Below are 22,857 nucleotides of genomic sequence, written 5' to 3' on the forward strand. Positions count from 1 at the left end.
AAGCTACATCCAATCCTCAGAAACCACTGAGAATTCACTATGTAATCAATCACAAATTACAAATTACTCAACCACAAAGAGGTGACTTTGAATCTCACAAAGCCCACTTACCCTCTTTGCAACACCACACACCTCAAGCTAGAATCCCACTGACTTTATAGGATTTCACACTCCAAGAATGTTGATCTTGATCCCCTTAAGAACACACAACACTTCTTGGAAACACCAGTACAGAAATACAATTATTAAGAAGGAAGGGAATATAAAACACCTGGGTAAATTAAAAGATCAAATATCATAATACAAGACCCAATCCTATTCCACACAATTGAGATGATCCAAAGCTCTTTCAAAATTGTTTTTGATTGATCTCTTTCTTAGTTCTAACTTAGGAGCGTAAAAAACACCTTTTTATCTTTCAATCAAATGGTTAAAACAGTTTACAATAAAAACCCAAAAGCAGTTGGAATTATTCAAAACAGAAAAACCACCTAACAACATTATGTTATGGTTTTCAGTAAAACAGTCGGTTGATTTTTTGAAATAACCAATTGAATGTTTTTTTACAGCATTCAAAATCACTAAGTGTCAAATAACCTGTTGTTTCGAAATTTTAACCTGTTAAAATTTGTTTGACAGCAAAGGCAAAGGCAAAGCTTTTCCAAATCAGTTTGAAATCTACTAAGTGTCAAACTACCTGTTAAAACGAATTTCAACCTGTTGAAATTTGTTTGACAGCAAAGGCAAAGACAAAGCTTAAATCCACTGTGTCAAACAACCTGTTAAATCGAAATTTCAACCTGTTGAAATTTCACTTCCTTTTAGAAATTCATCTTTTCAAAATGTTAAAGATTCAATTGAGCTTGGATCAACTTAAGGAGTGAATTAACAAGTTTCAAACAACTAGACACACACACACAACAACAGCAAGGTCTTCAAGCTTTCCACTAGGATTTGGAGACAACAAAGCATCTTGTTCAACAATCTCCCTCTATTTGATGAAAATAAATCCTTGGTTTGCTTGTGATGTGCTTGTGATGTTCTGTTTGAATTTTTCAGTACCTGCAAAACATAATTTGTGCATGTACTAGAAGTAATCATATTCATATATCATTAGCACCATAGAACTAGTTTTCACTAGGTGATTCTCATAAGGAAAACCAACAAAATCAGTGTGAAAACTAGTGAAAGCAAGGTGCAAAAACAAAGTTATGCAGCAACTAACTAAATCATATAAACTTAGTTTAAAAGCATATATGTAGCAGATACATAGCAACATACAAACCATATAATTCTCCCCCTATTTGTCTTCACAAATAGAATTGAAGAAGGGTTAAAACTGAATAAAGAAAACCAGAATACCAATGTATGTAGCAGCACCATTGCAGCAACAAACCTGTGATACCATATCAGAATTACAACTGAAATCTGTAGTGTATCAGAGTTATGACAACAACAGAATAAACCAGAAAATCAATGCGTGTAGCAGCAGAACATAGCAGTTTCCAACACACCATAAGAGTGCAGAATTACAACACACAAACCACCAATTTTCCCTTTCTTTCCAAGGGTTCTCCTTTTCATTCACCATCTCCAAGCAAGGTGAATACTTCAAATGTAATCACATTCACAAATATCATCAACCCTTGACCACCAATGTGATTGTCATTCATAAAAAGCTTTGAATTTCAAGGAAAACAAAGAATACATCTCTTTGTAATCTGATTCAGAGGCATAGTAAATGCATTTTGACCCACAATGGGTTTTGAAAGAAAAGAAACAACTGTAACCGTGCATAAGAAATCATAACAGCTTTATTCAACTGTAACCGTGCATAATGAAATACATTCATACCTTTGCATTATCTCAAGCATGTTTAGAATTTCATTTGGTCTTATGAAGCCAAAAGAATAGGATGAACATATACAACTTACTTTACATAGCTCATGAACTTTGTCAATAATTTAAGTAAGGTGTATGCTTTTGAACCATAAGCATCACTTTGATTATTCTTCATCATAGCACATGTACCTTAAAGGTCTTGGAACACATAATTGATGCATATACAAAGCAAGTATAGCAGCAAGATAACAAGACACACAAACTAGTTTTTTGCATATACAACATTAGCAGAAAAACCATAAAAATTGAAGTATTCAAGTGCTTTCAAGTGCAGAAAAGCAGCAACATGATGCACAATTTTAAAGCTATTTATACAACCAAATCAAGCATAAACTTCTCCCCCTATTTGATCTACAAATAGACAATGAGAACGGTTATACAAAGCATAAATCAGAATACTAACACAATAGTCCAACAATACAAACAATTTTGACATTTCAAGAATAGACCATGTCATAAAGCTTTCAATAAAACAAGTGGATATCATCTTTTATTATCATACTCTGAGGCATACTCAATGTATATTTGTTCATAAGAAAGATTTGAAAAAGAGAAATAGGTTTAATCATGCATAAGCAAACATGGCAGCATTATACAGAGGTGCCAAAGGAAAAACAATCGGTTGTTTCGAAAAAACAATCGGTTGTTTTATTGTGACAACAAAAAGAACATTTATCATAACCAAAAATTACCTTTTAAATTGATGAAAATGCAGTATGCAATTTGTTCATACCTTTGCACAGAGAACCCCAATAGATTCACCCAAAAAGAAGACTTTGAGATGTTCATATGGTCACAAGGTACACTTACATAAATTGAGAAATGAAAACATACATACTCTTTATTCTTGAAGTTTCTCTTTTGACCAACCACTATGCATGAGCCAAGGATGTCTCTTGACATTCAAAGAACCCTGCAAGACATATACAATTGAAAAGTACAAGCACAAAGACATACTTTGCTCTTGATATTCTTCCCTTTAGCAGTCATTCTTCAAGCCCAAAAATGATTCTTGGCTGCCAAGGATACCTACAAGAAAAGATTAAAAAGCAAGATTTGGTCCCCTTATGAATTTGGGTCCAATGATGTTAATAGGAGCCTTAAGAATCTTAGAAACCTTAGGAACCCATTTCAAAATACCTTTAGAAACAGAAAACTTCCTTACTCTGCAGAATCTAACAGTATGACCCTTTTTCATGTAGTAAAAGCAAATTTTAACTAGTTGTTTTGACAAAACAACAGGTTGTTTTCCAAAGAAACTTGAAAAGGGTTTTGAAACAGATTTGTTATTGTTGTTTGGATTAAACCCCAACCCAGCCTTGCCAAAAACACATTTTTGAGAAGCAAGAACAATTTCAAGATTGGATTGACCTTTCGAAAACTTGTCCATGGTTTTTAAAAGGTAGTGCACTTTTTTTTCAAGTGATTCACAATTTTCACAAAAGCTAGAATCACACTTGCAAGAAGAATTATTGTAAATCATTTCCAAAGTTTCAAAATCTGTTTTTGAATTGTTTAACTCTTCTTCCAAAGTTTTGACTCTATTTTCCAACTAGTTGTTTAAACCTTTCAACCGGTAGTTCAAAAGGGCCAACCTATTAGCTTCTTCATGAGTCTCATTGAAGGCCTAAATAAGTTGGCTATAATTTTCAACATTAATGGAAGAATTTGAACTTACACTGCTTGATTCGGATTCTTCCATTGCCATGAAACGCAGATTGGCTTCCTCATCATGCTTTGATGAAGAACTTGAAGATGAATCATCATTGTATGCTCTTCTTGATTTGCCTTTCTTCTTATACTTCTTGTAACTCCCTTTCTCTTTGCTCACATTGCTTGGACATTCAACCTTGATGTGTCCCTGTTTACCACATCCAAAACAAGTGCAGTTTGTAGAATTAAATTCATTAACATTCTTGGTATTGTACTTGTTTGATGGCTGGTTTTTGTCCTTGTTGTTCTTCACATCAATTGCACCTTCATGGAAATCCTCAAGGATGTCTCACATCTCCTTTGCAAAAACACATTTTGAGACCCTGAAAAACTTATTGGAATTTAAGGCATAAGAGATGATATTCTTAGCAATGCAATCATATTGAGCTCTTTTACTTTCAAACTCAGTTCATTCGGACCAAGATTTTTCAATAAAAACATCATCTTTTTCAATTTTAGGAACAAAGGGGTCATTTACAATAGCATCCCAAATTCCTCTATCAATTGATTTAACAAAGATTTTCATTCTAACCTTCCAGAATTGATAATTCAATCCACAAGACAAAGGTGGTCGGTTCTTGAAGCACCCTCCCCAAAGGGTAATTTTTCAGCCATTTTAATAAAAAATGGTTTAGGATCAAAACTTAAATAACTTTCAAGTACCTTGCCCTGATACCAATTGTTAGAATTATAGGGCTAAACCAAGAGGGGGTGAATTGTTTTTGAAAGATTTTCGCAAGTATTGAAGGTAGAGTGAAAGGCTATGAAGAATTAATCAATGGAGAAACTGTTCAGCCAAATATAAAACTGTTTTAAGCTTGATGCAGAAATTCAACCTATTGTTTTTACGAAATAACCGGTTGTTTTTATCAGCAGTTTTATCAAAACAGATTTAAAGCAATTTAAATAGTATAAGGATAAAGAGATTCACACAGAATGTTTATACTGGTTCACTCAACACCTAAGCTACATCTAGTCCTCAGAAACCACTGAGAATTCACTATGTAATCAATCACAGATTACAAATTACACAATCACAAAGAGGTGACTTTGAATCCCACAAAGCCCATTCACCCTCTTTGCAACACCACACACCTCAAGCCAGAATCCCACTGACTTTACAGGATTTCACACTCCAAGAATGTTGATCTTGATCCCCTCAAGAACACACAACACTTCTTGGAAACACCAGTACATAAATACAATTATTAAGAAGGAAGGGAATATAAAACACCTGGGTAAATCACAAGATCAAAGATCAGAATACAAGACCCAATCCTATTCCACACAATTGAGATGATCCAAAGCTCTTTCAAAACTGTTTTTGATTTATCTCTATCTTAGTTCTAACTTAAGGGCGTAAAAAACACCTTTTTATCTTTCAATCAAATGGTTAAAACAGTTTACAATAAAAGCCCCAAAGCAGTTGGAATCATTCAAAACATAAAAACCACCTAACAACATCCTGTTAAGGTTTTCAGCAAAACAGTCGATTGATTTTTCGAAATAACCAATTGAATGTTTTTTTACAGCATTCAAAATCACTAAGTGTCAAATAACCTGTTGTTTCAAAATTTTAACCTGTTAAAATTTGTTTGACAGCAAAGGCAAAGACAAAGCTTTTCCAAATCAGTTTGAAATCTACCAAGTGTCAAACAACCTGTTAAAATGAATTTCAACCTGTTGAAATTTGTTTGACAGCAAAGGCAAAGACAAAGCTTAAAATCCACTGTGTCAAACAACCTGTTAAATCGAAATTTCAACCTGTTGAAATTTTACTTCCTTTCTGAAAATTCATCTTTTCAAAACGTTAAAGATTCAATTGAGCTTGGATCAACTAAAGGAGTGAATTAACAAGTTTCAAACAACTAGACACACACACAACAGCAACAAGATCTTCAAGCTTTCCACTAGGATTTGGAGACATCAAAGCATCTTTGTCAACAACTTCATACGAACATGATGGTTATGCACCGCTCTTCCTAGAGAATGCACTTTTCTTTGTGGGTCAAATTAGGAGAATATAATCTATGTGCATAAACTTTGTCACAGGTCATCATATTTTCCTTCATGGGTCATCACTTATTCTCTACTAGGTCACCACCATGTCTAACATGACCCAAGTCCATCTGTGATTGCACTTTTTCACATGCATATAGGTGGACCCCTACTCACTCACTTCATACGAACATGATGCCCATGCATCGCCTTTCCCAGAGAATGCACTTTTCTCTGTGTCAAATTAGGAAAATGTACTCCGTGTGCAGAAACTTTGTCACAGGTCACCACATTTTCCTTCATGGGTCACCACTTATTCCCTACCACTTCACCGCAATTTTGTTTTGTTTGCTATTTTAAAATTGTATAAATGATCAATTTTTTGGAAACATTGAGTACAACTTTTTGATTGAATGTTGCTTATGCTTAGTATCATAAACTTTTGTCTTCCTCGCTTTGATCCTAGTTGTATATCTTTTACCTAAAGACTTGGTAAAAAAAGTTTACATATTTTGTACTTTAACTTAATATTCTTCACTATACACATATTTTAGTCCAGCAAAATGGGGAAATGTAAATATTTATAACTTTCTTTTGACTGAGTCCAAGCAACTAAGAACGAAGTCATCCTTCATCAAGGACGACCATTAAATTTACCTTCCAAAGTATGTGGCACCTGCTAATGGACCATTTGGGTTTCAATACCAATAGAAGAATTTCTGGAAAAGCTTGTCATCATATCAGAAATCATGGAAAGTAATATTAAGTGTAATTAGAAGCTTTGTTGCATCATATGGTACAACAATATTGGTCTTCAATTCTCGCATTAAAAAATTGGAACATTGTTCAACTCAATGGAAGTCTATGTAAGTCACTATGTTTCTACATTTATTAATGCTTCTAGAACTCTTACTAGATCTATTAATATGTACGTACTTCATACATCGTTTAGAAAAATTCATTCAACAACTGCACACATTTGATTACAAAGCACACGTAACAAATTGTTTAGATCCACTAAGACATCTAACGAATAAGTAGACAATTGCACGACATGAAACTGCAGATCCAACGCACTCTGAACCACCATCATTCTGAACTACCACGAAAGTTGAAGTCCGTCAACACACTTTGTCGTTCTGCATTACGTGCATCTAGGACCCAATTGCAAACATTTATTGACGAAATGCTTGAAGTTCGTCCAGAAAAATTTGTGAAAATCAATTTTCAGTGAACAATAAAACTTAGAACTTTTAGTCTAATAGTGAACGGAACAAATACGTACGGTCACTACAAAAAAACAGCCATTTTGCGTGGGCCAAAAACGGATGCAAAAGTGAAAAAACAGACGCTTATGCGTCGGAGTATAGTTCGTTTCGCATTCGACGAAAAAAGCATGGAAGCAAATACAAATTAGCGTGGGCCAGAAAGTTTGACGCATCATGCGTCGGCCAAGCCCACGCAAAACGGACGCAACATGCAGAATCTGGGTGGACACAAAAAACGGACGCACATGCGGCGACTTTTGCGTAAGCCTATACGACGCATAATTAACAGATTTTGCGGATTTTTCCGTATATAATTTACAAAAATTTATTTTTAATTTTCCCATTATTACTAATTATTATTTATACCTATTTATATTTTTTATTAATGTTGGAAAACGGACGCAACATGCAGAAGATGAGTGGAGCAAAAAACGGACGCACATGCGACGACTTTTGCGTGGGCCTATCCGACGCATAACTATCAGATTTTGCGAGGTTTTCCGTATCTAATTTCCAAAAATTTATTTTTAATTTTCCCATTATTTCTAATTTTAATATGTACTTCAAACATCGTTTAGAAAAATTCATTCAACAACTGCACACACATTTGATTACAAAGCACATGTAACAAATTGTTTAGATCCACTAAGACATCTAACGAATAAGTAGACAATTGCACGACATGAAGCTTCAGATCCAACGCACTCTTAACCACCATCATTCTGAGCTACCACGAAAGTTGAAGTCCGTCAACACACTTTCTCATTCGGCAATACGTGCATCTAGGACCCAATTGCAAACATTTCTTGACGAAATGCTTGAAGTTCGTCCAGAAAAATTTGTGAAAATCAATTTTCAGTGAACAATAAAACTTAGAACTTTTAGTCTAATAGTGAAGGGAACAAATATGTACGGTCACTACAAGAAAACAACCATTTTGCGTGGGCCAAAAACAGATGCAAAAGTGAAAAAACATACGCTTATGCGTCGGAGTATTGTCCGTTTCGCATCCGACGAAAAAAGCATGGAAGCAAATACAAATTAGTGTGGGCCAAAAAGTTGGACGCATCTTGCGTCGGCCAAGCCCACGCAAAACGGACGCAACATGTAGAATCTGGGTGGACACAAAAAACGGACGCACATGCGGCGACTTTTGCGTGAGCCTATCCGACGCATAATTAACAGATTTTGCGGATTTTTCCATATGTAATTTACAAAAATTTATTTTTAATTTTCCCATTATTACTAATTATTATTTATACCTATTTATATTTTTTATTAATGTTGGAAAACGGACGCAACATGCAGAAGATGGGTGGAGCGAAAAACGGACGCACATGCGACGACTTTTGCGTGGGCCTATCCGACGCATAATTATTAGATTTTGCGGAGTTTTCCGTATCTAATTTCCAAAAATTTATTTTTAATTTTCCCATTATTTTTAATTTTAATATGTACTTCATACATCGTTTAGAAAAATTCATTCAACAACTGCACACACATTTGATTGCAAAGCACATGCCACAAATTGTTTAGATCCACTAAGACATCTAACGAATAAGTACACAATTGCACGACATGAAACTTCATATCCAACGCACTCTGAACCACCATCGTTCTGAACTACCACGAAAGTTGAAGTCCGTCAACACACTTTCTCATTTTGCATTACGTGCATCTAGGACCCAATTGCAAACATTTCTTGACGAAATGCTTGAATTTCGTTCAGAAAAATTTGTGAAAATCAATTTTCAGTGAACAATAAAACTTAGAACTTTTAGTTTAATAGTGAAGGGAACACATAGGTACGGTCACAACAAGAAAAAAGAGAATTTTGCGTGGGCCAAAACCGGATGCAAAAGTGAAAAAATAGACGTTTATAAGTCGGAGTATCGTCCGTTTCGCATCCGACGAAAAAAGCATGGAATCAAATACAAATTAGCGTGGACCAGAAAGTTGGACGCATCTTGCGTGGGCCAAGCCCACGCAAAACGGACGCAACATGTAGAATCTGGGTGGACGCAAAAAACGGACGCACATGCGGTGACTTTTGCGTGGGCCTATCTGACGCATAATTATCAGATTTTGCGGATATTTCCGTATGTAATTTTCAAAAATTTATTTTTAATTTTCCCATTATTACTAATTATTATTTATACCTATTTATATTTTTTATTAATGTTGGAAAACAGACGCAACATGCAGAATCTGGGTGGACGCAAAAAACGGACGCACATGCGACGACTTTTGCGTGGGCCTATCCGACGCATAATTATCAGATTTGGGATTTTTTCGTATGTAATTTAGAAAAATTTATTTTAAATTTTCCAATTATTTTTAATTTTAATATGTACTTCATACATCGTTTAGAAAAATTCATTCAACAACTGCACACACATTTGATTGCAAAGCACATGCAACAAATTGTTTAGATCCACTAAGACATCTAACGAATAAGTACACAATTGCACGACATGAAACTTCATATCCAACGCACTGTGAACCACCATCATTCTGAACTACCACGAAACTTGAAGTCCGTCAACACACTTTCTCATTTTGCATTACATGCATCTAGGACCCAATTGCAAACATTTCTTGACGAAATGCTTGAAGTTCGTCCAGAAAAATTTGTGAAAATCAATTTTCAGTGAACAATAAAACTTAGAACTTTTAGTCTAATAGTGAAAGGAACAAATATGTACGGTCACTACAAGAAAACAACCATTTTGTGTGGGCCAAAAACAGATGCAAAAGTGAAAAAACATACGCTTATGCATCGGAGTATCGTCCGTTTCGCATCCGACGAAAAAAGCATGGAAGAAAATACAAATTAGTGTGGGCCAAAAAGTTGGACGCATCTTGCGTGGGCCAAGCCCACGCAAAACGGACGCAACATGTAGAATCTGGGTGGACACAAAAAACGGACGCACATGCGGCGACTTTTGCGTGAGCCTATCTGACGCATAATTAACAGAGTTTGGGATTTTTCCGTATGTAATTTACAAAAATTTATTTTTAATTTTCCCATTATTACTAATTATTATTTATACCTATTTATATTTTTTATTAATGTTGGAAAACGGACGCAACATGCAGAATCTGGGTGGACGCAAAAAACGGACGCACATGCGACGACTTTTGTGTGGGCCTATCCGACGCATAATTATCAGATTTGGGATTTTTTCGTATGTAATTTAGAAAAATTTATTTTAAATTTTCCCATTATTTTTAATTTTAATATGTACTTCATACATCGTTTAGAAAAATTCATTCAACAACTGCACACACATTTGATTGCAAAGCACATGCAACAAATTGTTTAGATCCACTAAGACATCTAACGAATAAGTACACAATTGCACGACATGAAACTTCATATCCAACGCACTCTGAACCACCATCGTTCTGAACTACCACGAAAGTTGAAGTCCGTCAACACACTTTCTCATTTTGCATTACGTGCATCTAGGACCCAATTGCAAACATTTCTTGACGAAATGCTTGAAGTTCGTCCAGAAAAATTTGTGAAAATCAATTTTCAGTGAACAATAAAACTTAGAACTTTTAGTCTAATAGTGAAGGGAACAAATACGTACAGTCACTACAAGAAAACAACCATTTTGCGTGGGCCAAAAACGGATGTAAAAGTAAAAAAAACAGACGCTTATGCGTTGGAGTAATAATGCTTCCAACATTAATAAAAAATATAAATAAGTATAAATAATAATTAGTAATGATGAAAAAATTAAAAATAAATTTTTGTACATTACATACGGATTCAGAATTCGTATGTAAATTTGTTTTACATACGATTTTACATACGGATTTTGGTTGTATGTAATTCCAATTTTTCTTGTAGTATACATTTTCGCTAATTCTTTAAGATCTTATGCTTCATTTATGAGAAATAACATCTTTAAAATTATAATGAATATCAAAACAAAAATCCTAGTTCATTCAGCCATTGCACACATATAACATTTAAATTTATTTAAGTTACTGATTAAAAATTTTATCTAACTTTTTTTTTTCTTAAACCAAATAAAACATTTTTAGATAAAATTTATTCTCTATTTTTAAATACATCCATTACCATTTGCACTAATTAATTACTTCATCTTGAATTTATATTCTTAAATTTATGTATATTTTATATAATATTTACAAAATTTAAATACACATTTTTTTTTTACTTTTCTTTTTCTATTTTTTAATTAATTATTATTTTTCTACATGTTTTCAAATCTTTATAAACTTTTTAAGATAACTTCATTTAAATAATTTCAAAATTAAACACTTCCTCAATTTAATAAATTTAATTTAACTAATTTATATCATAATTTTAAAAAAAAAATATTTATGACAATATATAAATAAAATAAATTTAAAATAAATAATTTTTAAAATAATAAAATATTTTATACAACATTTAAATAATTTAAATAGATCTTTTCTTTTACTAAATTAATTTTAAATCAAACACTTAAATAATTTAATAATTTTAATTTAACTAATTTATATTAAAATTTGATAAATTAAATAATTTATTATAATTAAAGAAGTAATTTTAAAATAAATACAATAAACAATTAAATATTAAAATATTTGTTATACATTAAATAAATTTAAATTAATAATTTTAAAATCCTAAAATATAAACATGTGTGGGCTTTGCGTGGGTTGTGACAGACACATATGCGTGGGACGCAGCCGACGCATGCCGACACATATGCGTGGGCCTGGGCCGACGCAAACTAGACTGTTTTAAAAAAAACATTAAATCCATAAGTGCGTCCGTTTTGCGTCCATTGCCATTTTTGCGTGGGTTTCTCGCCATTTTGGCCGACGATAGTAGCGTCCGAAAATGGTCCACACAGAAATTTGGAAGCTATTTGGCTGTTTTCTTGTAGTGGGTGATGCATTCAGGCATCTTCTTCCTGTCATACTCAATATATTTCAAAACCAAAACTCCACAATCATAAGTACATAAATGAAAGCACATCAAAATAAATTACATATTCATATGCATGAAAATAAGAAATCTTTTCATTTCAATACTAACCCGTTTGGCTGTATAGTAAGTTTTTGTTTGACTACTTTTAAGGGGGACTATTCATTCCACCAAACTTCTGCAAAATTTTGTACAAATGGTCAACTTGCACAGTCTGCACCATCTAATACAAGAACATCACAAACGAAATACCAAATTCATGGTTTCATTCTTTACTAAACATCATCTTCTACTCTTTACCATGGGCTCTAAAGAACTCATTTAACCCACTTTCTCCCCACCTCATGCCCCTCCCCAACTAAGACAAACACTTACTTTCCCATTTCCATAAAAAAAATTCCTAGGTCTGTGCACAAAGTCTAATTAATGTGGGTCATCATATACTGTCACCTTCTAAGTTCAGTGAATTTTGTGCTTACTTAACACTTCCCTACACTCTTGGCTTCTAAAAACCTTATCTAAGGTACTTTTGCCCTACATTATGCCCCACCCCAACAAGAATAACTTTAGAAAATATCTTTTTTGGAGAAAAAAAATGCTAAAAAAACATGCATAGTTACACAAACTACGTAAACGCAAATATATACTTTTAACAATATATTACACACACAAAAATCATGCTCCATAAAAAGACTAAATAGTAAACCTAGACAACTATGACCACATCAGATTTAAACAAAAACTTTTGCTCATACAAGGGTCAGCACGTGGCAAATAACACGGACCACTTAATACAAAGCACACAACATGAATGTTTCACTAAATAAAGATCAGAATAGAAAATGTATTACCTTTGGTCACCAATCCCTAAACTCACGGTGGAAGAGAAGGTGGAGGAGAAACCTTGAGAAGAAGGTGGAAGACAATGACTTGCAGTACGGCAAGAACGTGAAGGAGAATGAAGGAGAATGCGCACAAAACTTGCAACAATGAAGGAAAATGAAGGAACATGAACGAGAATGAAAGAGAATGCCTACAAAAATGGAGGAGAAGAAGGTGTCCCAATTACTTCTGATATAACTTCTTATTAAACAAAATTTTAAATCTATTAAACATAGACCCCACAATTCCAATAAAATAATATTAATTTTGTAACGTAGCGGTTGTATAGTGTAGCAAGTGCATTACCGGTTGTTCAACCATATTTTTCTTTCAAATGTGGTATATTATAAGTAGTTGGTGAAATTGATAGGGCCTAACATCGTCAACATAAAGGGTGTTGCTGATTATCTGTAGGCATAAACCCAATGAATTTGGTAAAATGTGCATTGGCTCTCAACTCTGACAGTATAAGCTAATCTCCATATCACCTAATTATACAACGAATCTCGTGCCGAGAAAAAATAAATAAATACAATGAATCTCGTAACATGTTTTGACTCTTGACCATATAATAAGGTAACCTTTCTATCACCTATCGAAGAATCAGGTGACATGTTCAACTTTTGCCACACCTCTTCGTCTCTTTTCGTAACAGTATTTTGGATTATAGCCTCAGAACGTGCATGCGGATAAGTAAAATCATGCAGAATGAACGTTCTTACTGATGTAAAGGTGAATCTTTTTTTATCCATTAAAGATATACATACACATATATATATAGACAAGAAAAATCATGATCAATCCTTTCCGAAGTCAATCTATACACCCCAGAAATAAACACATTATTAAGTGTATGTTATGACTACAAGAAAGTCACACAGGAAAATGAGAACAAGAGGAAAATTTTCAGAAAATACAACAACAGCAACAAACCTTGACTCACCCTAATCACACATGATGTCAATGGGTTGGTTAAAAAGTAATGATAACAAAAAGGAGATTTGATTATTTAAAGTGGAGTATTTTCTTAAGATGCTAGAGGTGGATATGGAGGCCAGTAAAGATGAAATCCAATCTTGTAGACAACAGTAGTAGCCTTTACATCAAGTGGAGAAGAGGTGACATAGCCATGCACAAACAAGAAATCTTCAGTGCCTCCTACAACTGGATAATCCGAACGCTCGAGGCTATTTGTGCCTCCAACAATGGAAATCGAGCCCTTGTGATTCTTCACCCGAAGAGTTAGCTTTGCAACCGAAATGCTGCTGAGTCCATCAAGACCAGAGGTGATGGAAGTTCCTTCTGCTGTCCCAAGTTGTTTGGAGGATCTGTTTGCTTTGGCAGTCAAAGGGTCCTGAAACACAAAAAGGCTACCAAAAGGGGTTGAGGTTTCACTCTTTCCTTCACTTCCTTCCACCCCATTTACTATCACAAACCCTGTTTTGTTTGTAGTTTCGTGTTGGAACAAGGTGAAGTGAAGAGATTTTGGACTAGGGTTGCGACGGTCACGACGGTAGTTGTGGTTGAGATGGGAGCCACAAGTGCCCTCAAATGGGATTAGGGCTAAAACTGAAAGGAAAATAGGAAGAGCATAGTTATGAGAAGCAAATGCCATGGTTAGGTTTGTTTTGATCACAGAAGAAATAGGTTTGCAGTATATATAGTGTGATGGCATCATCAATGAAAATGATGGGTAAGTAAACTAAGAATTAATAATTACTTATGAGAAACTAAATCTTTTTTATTCTATCATAAATTATGATCCTACTTCCATAACCATATGATGACGTTAGATGATATAATATCTGTTTTAGATTATTTTTCTTTTTAATTGAAATATAATTGAAGTCTTATTTGGTAATTTATGTTCTTTTTTTTATAGTTTAAGCAATCAAACTTTTTAAAATCCGTAATTTGATTCCAATTTTCTAATTTTTATATTTGAATTATTTTTTTCTACTAAATGGTGCTTAAAAGAAATGCTAGACTTGAGTTTAATTGGACTAAAATTAAAAACAAATTACACCAAAAATGAGAATTGAAGAAAAAAATTTAAAATGTGAAGATTAAAGTTGCCGAAAAAAAAAATTGTGAATGAAGAATGCTCTTAAAATCAAAATTACAAATGTTAATCATATATCAAGCACTCTATTAATATTTATTAGTCCTTCGGATTGAATTTCTTGCAAAAATTTAGAAATTATAAAATGTTTAACAAAAACTATTAACATTTTTTAAAAATACATATGTTTTATAATAACGTTTTGTTTTTATTAATCTTTCTTCTATTATCCATCATATTTACATTTTTCCTTTTCCTCTTTTAAGTATTACCTTTTTCCTTATTTCTGAACCATAAAATTTGTTTGAATCATGGAAGACCTTTTGGTTATTTCATAAGTACACATGTGTCCAGAAACAATGTAGAAAGAGTCAAACTACTTTATCTGGTTCATTTTGATTTTCCCAATGTTTGCAAAATTAAGAGCATATGATTAGTAAAGTGAACTTAGGTAAAACGTGTCCTTCAAAATAGAGCAGACACGTGATTAGTTGAGTGGTTAGTGAAACATGACACTCTCCTATAATTGTATAATTCAAGTTGCATGACCAACAAAACAAAAAATTCACTTCATTTTAATATTTTTCTTTTGTAATAGAAAAGGGGAAATTCATTCTAGTGAGTGGATACCATCTCTCTTACCACTGGAGTAAAATTATTAGTTATTGGTATGTTAATTGAACTATTCAATAAAATTTTACCAGTTAAAGATGACTGCAAAATAATAAAAAGGACATGTTAAAATAACATTTATATAAATTTTATGTAGGTATGTTATATGATATAGGTCACTGACTTTTAGATATGAAATTTTCATAGTATATAATATATAAGTTTCATAGTATAAGCGCATGCAAATTTTATTTTTTATAATATATAAGTGGAGATAAATATTCACTTCTTAATAAAAATAAAAATATTTTTTTTTAAAAGAAAGTAGTCAAAAATAGTTTACCTTATTATCTATTTTCAATATTTTAATTAATCTATTTTCAATATTGGTTAGAGTAGGAATGATTGTCCATTAAAACAATTATTATAAACTCTCAATTTTAAATTTCTTGTTGATTTTAAACATTTATCTTTTTCTTTTCAATGAGTATTTACAAAAGGTGGGGGCATTTTAAAATAATAAAAGCAAGAGTGTCTTGAATAAACGCCATCTCTCCAACAAAAGCTTTTCATAAAGTGCATAGAAATCAAACTTCAAATTACACTCTTAAAAGTCTTAACTATCATTAAAACACAATATATCTGAAAGTTAATTTTCATAAACATATAGAAGTTAAACTTTAAATGAAATCCTTAAAAACCCTACTACCCTTTATGAACTTCTTCTTTTCGGTCACCAACTATCCATTATAACTTGGTTATACTTATTGTCGAAAAAGTAGGACAAGATGGAATGTTTGATAAATTCAAAAACAAGAATGATATTTTAATTGGAGCATTGTTATATAATTAAAATTTATTAATTTAAAGAAAATACTTTAAATTTCTTGTCTAAAGTATTTTTTGATTGATTGACAATATAAACAAATTACAATAATAGAATATCAAAATTAAACTTTAAGAAATATTTACCTTTGCAGTTAGCACCAGTTTCCTGAAATTAAGTTGCAAATAATATTTAATGCATTCAATAATTTAATTACTTCCAAATTTTAAATTTTGAAATGTATTAAACACTTTTAAAATTTTGATTTTGGAAAGTGAACTGTAAATCGCTTTTGGAATTGAATTTTCGAAAAAGCATTAAAATTTTCAACATTAAATTTTTAAAATGATATAAAAGATTGATTTAACTTGATTCCTAATGATGTTAAAAAGTTATGATCAGTAGGGAAAGAAAAAATAATGCAAAACTAATTACAAATGATAGCTAGATTCTATGTCAGATTGCAGCCAATCAGAAAACCAACAATTTTATTATTTTTATTTTTTGTTGGCTGTTCCAGAAAGCCCAATGGCCTAGAGTTTCCTGGATTCTGAAATTACGAAAATTGGGCCTACATCTGGGTCGGAGGGCTACTTCTTCCTGCACCTCCATACCTTCTTGTGCCACCCCCATAAATTTTTCGTATTCCAAAAATACCCTTCTCAATATTTCGGATTACATAATCCGAAAGTCTTTTTCTAGATTCAGAATTAGCTTCCAAATTATGTAATCCAGAAGTCTTTTGTGATTAGCTTCCGGATTACATAATTTGGAAATCTTTTATATACATAAGATTAGCTTTTGGATTATGTAATTCGGAAGTCTTTTTTTCAGATTTGTTATTAGCTTCCGGATTACATAATCCGGAAGTCTTTTCTAAATATGAAATTGACTTCCAGATTATGTAATCCGGAATATATCCGGATTACATAATCCATAGGCTTATTATTTCAAATCCAAGGGGGTGAAAAGAAAATAATAAAATGGTATTTTCATATTTAGTATGGGGTGGCACAAGAAGGTATGGAGGTGTAGGAAGAAAGAGTCGGGTCGAAGTTAGTTTATCTTGGGTTTTCTTCGTGCACTATATCATTTTGCAAGATGAATTATATCACAAAAGTAAAATGAGAGAAATAACCTCATAAGCTTTTAAAAAACTCTTAGGTTGTGTTTGAATTGGGGAGGTGACGTGTGAGAATTTGAGAGATTAGATGTTTGAAGATTTGAGGGAGTGGATATGTGAAAATTTGAGAGGAAAGTGTGAAAAAATGAGTGTGTTTGGATTGTGGTAGGTTAAAGTGAATTTTTGAGAAAAAATTAATGAAGTTTGTGAGTGATATGATGTTGGTGAAATTTTTTTATATTTTTTAAAAGATATAAAATGTAACTTTACAAATTTACCCTTATATTTAAAAATATTTAAATAATAAAATATATGGTATTTTTTGTGTAGATTAGAGTTAATTAAAATATTGTAAATTGATAAATAATTTATTTCAATAAAACTAAATAATTATTTTTTTAAAAAAATACGAGTTACTTAATATTGTCAAAACATGAAAAGAATTATAAAAATAATATTATCTAAACATATACAGGATTATGCTATATCTATTTATACATTTTGAAAGTTTTCTATTTATTGAATTAGATTGTATTTAGGTACATAACACAACATATAGATATTTTAGAGGACATTTTATAATGAAAAATGTTATATGTAAAGTGAATTGTACAATAAATTTATTTATAAATAAGAGAAAATATATAGAATAAAGTATGAAATACTATACAATATGATAAAAAAAAATGTATTATTATATATATTATTGCGCAAAACAAAAAAAATAACAAAACGAGAAAAATATCACCGTACAGATTCACTCTCTCTCCTTTCGTGGACACCCCTTGATCCAAATAATGGATATCCTCTCATCTTATCATTTAGTCATAATATTTAAGGATTAATTTGACCACTAAATTATAATTTTAATAAATAATTTGACATTAAATTATAAAGTTCAATGACCTATTTGTACTTTTTTTTTTACTAGTAATCAACGTAGCTAAATTTGTAGCATTTTTATGATACATTGATCTGTAGAAATGGACATGTATTGTATTGAATCGAATTTATAAAATACATACATTCAAATAAATTGATCTCACAAACTTAAAGTGCTATGCATTTTAATTTTATCAACCCCTAAAAAAGTACACATTCTTCAATCTAAAACTTCAAGAGTTCAGTTATTCTACCTAAATTAAACTTTGAGCTAACATTGAATTCCTAACTGTTAATTACACAAGAATTGGTAGCTAACTACATATTGATGCAACAGATATCTATGTTTCAGACCTTGACAATATGTTGCAAAATAAAGTGGTAACCAGAAGGATGATAAATTAGCTAATGAAAATTGAGCATAGTTCCAAGCATAGTACTATGTTTCTTGGATTATTATTGTCTTCTATTCTTGATAGCTTCGATGCGTTCCAATGTTTCCAGAACATCTTTCATGGGAGGACGTTTTCTATGGTCACGTTGAAGGCATTTTAGAGTTAAATGTGCTGCTCGCATTGCTGCCTTGGTTGAATACTGACCCTCTATTCTCTCATCCATTATGCTTTTCAACTTCTTTTTATCAGAAAGAGAAGGCTTAGCCCATTCAATCAGATTCTGCTGCTCTAAGGGGCGATTTCTATCAAGTGCCCTCAACCCTGTCAGAATTTCAAGCAGCACTACTCCAAAACCATAAACATCACTCTTCACATACAAGTGGCCTGTTCAATCACAACACAATCCACACCCATGCATATTAGAAACAATAGGATCAAACTGTTCTTATGTTTCAACAAAGTAGTTTCTTCACAAAGCAACCATTTAAACTATGTATGTAGATACGATGATCACCTGTTGCAACGTATTCTGGAGCAGCATACCCATATGTGCCCATGATCCTGGTAGTCACGTGTGAATATCCCCCAGAAGGGCCTAATTTGGCCAACCCAAAATCTGAAATTTTTGCATTGTAATCCTACAAAAGATGAATAAATTAGATTTGTGGGTTTTCTATATTTCTCTAGAAGTCCTTTTAGAGAAGTTTATTCCAACATAGCATAAAACGAGTAGGTCCAAATTCAAAAACTTGCCATACAACCGAGCTAGAAGTTGCACTTAATTTATTTTGGCTTCCATTTCTCATGGTAATGAAAAAAGGTAGAAAATATAAGAGAAGTGTGAGAGAGGAAGTAGGTAAAAGTAGGAAACCTCATCAAGTAATATATTGGAGGCTTTGAAATCTCTGTATATGATTTGCTTTTCTGAGGTGTGTAAGAAAGCCAAGCCTCTAGCTGCACCAATAGCTATTTTGATTCGGGTGTTCCAAGACAGTGTTTCTGTGCTAGTATTTCCTAATTGGAAACAAAAACAAAAACAGACAGAATGAGCCAAACTCAACAAATCCATGTCCAACAATTTTCTTATATATGTATTTTAGTTGTCTTAAGCTCATACTTCTAAATAGATGATTCTCCAAGCTTCCCTTTGGCATGAGCTCATACACAAGTAGAAATTCCACATCGTCACAACAGTAACCCAAAAGCTTGACCAGGTTTGGGTGAGAAATTCTTCCTAAAAAATTGATTTCTGACTGCATTGTCATAAAAAACAGGGCAACATGTTAGTATCCAATCAAACATAAAAGAAAATCTCTCATACTGATTGAAACTAATAAAAAAATGATAAAAAGGGTTATTATTTTTAGCATAGATCGTTGACGTATTAATTTTTAATTAAAGATAATATTTTAACTAAAACTTGTTTCAAGTGGAATGTTAGTTATGTAATAAAACAATTATTCACTTACTTTTTCTCTACATCTGTATCACATTGTTAATCTAATGAGGATAATTTATAAGGAAAGAAAAAGCGAAAAAAAAGTTTTAAAAAATTAGCTGAAGTAATTTTTGAAAATAAGACACAACATTATAACCTTTTTCTCTTATTCTAAATTAATTAACGTGATGGAAGATTTAATTTAAAAAGATTTTTTAAACTAAACTGACTAAATAACTTCTGATTTACTTTTAAAACTGCTATTTTGAGGTTTTAACTTTATTTTTTAATTTTTTACACATCAATAGTAAAGAAAAGAGAAACAACAATGTAAATAATATAAATCAGTTCAAAATAATTTTAATATAGAGAAATATATTAATTTCATTATTTAATATTTGTGATCTTTGTAAGTGGAGAGATAAAATAAAGAGTAAAATACAGAAGACAGAAGATGAGAATGGTTTAAAGAATGAGGAGAGTGGAAATTAAAGTAACCTGCCACTCTCGAAATCCCTGCACACTCTCGGAATTCAATTTCTTAACAGCAACTACCATTCCAGATCCAGATTTGGTTGGTGTCAGAGTTTTCTCATCCAACCATCCTTTGTAAACTTTCCCAAAACCCCCTTCTCCAAGCAATACATCAGACCTGAAACTCTTGGTTGCCGCTTTCAGATCCGCAAAATTGAACTGCTTCAAGTTCCTCGTTTCAACTCTCGGAAACACAGCGTTATTGCCACTGATACTACTACTGCTTCCTCCATCAACACTTGTGCCTTCACGCCCTGAACCTGCATCCCAACAAATCACATCAAATCGCTAATTCTCTCTCACTTTTCATATGAAACTAAAAAAATGAAGCAGTTGGTGACTTGCCGGAATAGGGAAGAGAACTAGAGGGTGTTTGGCGAGGAGCGAGAGAAGCAAAGCAGAGACCCATGTTGAATGTTGAGTAGTTAAATGGAGAATGAATTAATTGAAAAACCAAACAAGGACTAATGGGTGGCTAGTGTTGGGAAAAATGGGTCATTTTCGTTAGAAATGGAAGGATATTGTTTGACTGAGCGGTATTTATAGCCTTGTGTTTGCCGTGTTGGCCTCGTGTTTCGCTGCACTACTGCTTACTTTAAAATAGCAAAATTATATTTAATACTTTCGTATCAGACAAATTTTTAATAAGAGTGCTTAACAATGCATCAGTGGTTAAATATATATTTTTATTATAGAGTAAAATTATATTTTGTTTTTATTTTAAACTTTAGATCACTTGTAAGAAGAAAATTAATAAAAAGATTATTAAAATAATTTTTTGTTTTTCTTTACATATATCATCAATATCAGAAATAAGTCAATATAAAATATTTAAATATTTTATTTCATCTTAAAAATTTATTTATCATATAAAAAAATTAGTAAAATTTATTTTAACAATTTTTTAAATATAAATATGCACAAAATTATGTAGCACAGACACTGATACAGATACTGATACGACATGGATACGGACACGAAAATACATAAAATCTCTAAAATGTAAGACACGGGGATACGGATCTATATATTATATAATTATGAATTATATAAATTGACAATAAAGATTTATGTGTACAAGTATGTTCCAAATTATTTTTTAGAGCAGAAAAATATTTTTTATGACTGGTTCACAAGGATTTATTTCTTATTTTTATAATCATAATAACAATTTATACAATAAAATTTGAATTTTTAAAAAATTAATGTATTTTTTCTTTTTAAAATTGTGTTAGAACCGTATTAGAATTGTCAGAAATCCTACATGTGTCATACGAGTGTCGGTGTCCGACACAAATATCGGATACTAACACGTTATTTAAGAGGAGTGTTCGAGCTTCATACACCACATCTAAAATGTAAAAAAACAATTTCGGATAAAATAAAATAAATAAAAAAATATTTAACTCTTGTACTATAGCCACGTTTTTTGTTTTTGCGTTGAAAAGCTCTGCGCTTTAAAAAAGCGATAGGAAAAAGAACGCACGCTTAGACAGATGTCCAGATGACGTTCATGTTCAGGTTCAGGTTCACAGTATATAAAATATTCAGACTTTCTAATATAAAGTTATGGTTTAATTATCCTTTTATTTCTATATTAAGATTAAAAATTAATTCACTTTGGAGATTTTCGGAGGAAGATTAAATATGATTTTAAATTATTTTAAAAATATTTAATACAATTCTTTTCATTAAAACAAATTTATCTCAATAACTCTATAATTACATATTGAATTATATATATTATTATCATATTATTAAAAAGTTAAATTTTTAAAAGAAAATTAAGATGAAATTAAACTTTAAAAAAAATTAGAATAATATTAAATTTTGTAAAATCTAGAGAATAAAATTGGTTTTTAATATATAAATATTAAAAAGATAATTAAGCTTAAATTATTATATTAGTAGTGTGTTGAAGAGTTTTTTTGTTTAAAAGACGCGGTGTTTTCCCAAGGCGGAGGGAATCTTGCTAAAATGTGTAAAAATTTGTTGTTTAAAACAGTTGTGAAGGAATGATTGGGTGGAAAGACATTCTGACACTTTGATGCTGAAATAAGCAGTAACGAAGAAGGGGAGATATAAAGTAGAAAGTACATATAAAACTAGTTTTTGAAAACTACGAATTCTGATAGGATCTGAAATGGATTCCTTTCTCGCGCAAAATGTTAATAATATAAAAGATGCTAACAACGCCCCTAATAAATTACATTTTACTTAGATTAAAAAAAAATGGGCCAACTAATAAAGTTAAAAATCCCACCTGTC

The 22,857-nt window shown here is 31.8% G+C and overlaps 2 protein-coding genes across 2 annotated transcripts; both read right to left on the reverse strand.

Moving 5' to 3' along the window:
- Positions 1-13,445: 13,445 nt before the first annotated feature.
- On the reverse strand, positions 13,446-14,333 carry LOC137809664 (disease resistance response protein 206). The gene has a single exon (XM_068610764.2). The coding sequence runs from the start codon at positions 14,330-14,332 to the stop codon at positions 13,745-13,747; it is 588 nt and encodes a 195-aa protein (XP_068466865.1). The 5' UTR covers position 14,333; the 3' UTR covers positions 13,446-13,744.
- Positions 14,334-18,316: 3,983 nt separating this feature from the next.
- Positions 18,317-21,159, reverse strand: LOC137811025 (putative serine/threonine-protein kinase PIX13). Its single transcript, XM_068612577.2, has 6 exons — positions 20,935-21,159; positions 20,554-20,849; positions 19,735-19,870; positions 19,489-19,631; positions 19,132-19,255; positions 18,317-19,001 (listed from the first exon to the last, which is right to left on the reverse strand). The coding sequence occupies exons 1-6, from the start codon at positions 20,996-20,998 to the stop codon at positions 18,679-18,681; spliced, it is 1,086 nt and encodes a 361-aa protein (XP_068468678.1). The 5' UTR covers positions 20,999-21,159; the 3' UTR covers positions 18,317-18,678.
- Positions 21,160-22,857: the final 1,698 nt, after the last annotated feature.

Source organism: Phaseolus vulgaris, chromosome 2, assembly GCF_051622355.1.
Source record: "Phaseolus vulgaris cultivar YP4 chromosome 2, ASM5162235v1, whole genome shotgun sequence".
NCBI lineage: Eukaryota > Viridiplantae > Streptophyta > Magnoliopsida > Fabales > Fabaceae > Phaseolus > Phaseolus vulgaris.

Bases quoted from the DNA above. Each gene is read 5' to 3' on its own strand.
- LOC137811025 (XM_068612577.2), bottom strand. From the start codon at position 20,998: ATGGGTCTCTGCTTTGCTTCTCTCGCTCCTCGCCAAACACCCTCTAGT. The intron at 19,256-19,488 runs GTTTCCTACTTT...CATCTTTTGTAG, and splicing joins CCAATATATTACTTGATGAG to GATTACAATGCAAAAATTTC. The intron at 19,002-19,131 runs GTGATCATCGTA...GTGATTGAACAG, and splicing joins TCCAGAATACGTTGCAACAG to GCCACTTGTATGTGAAGAGT.
- LOC137809664 (XM_068610764.2), bottom strand. From the start codon at position 14,332: ATGGCATTTGCTTCTCATAACTATGCTCTTCCTATTTTCCTTTCAGTT.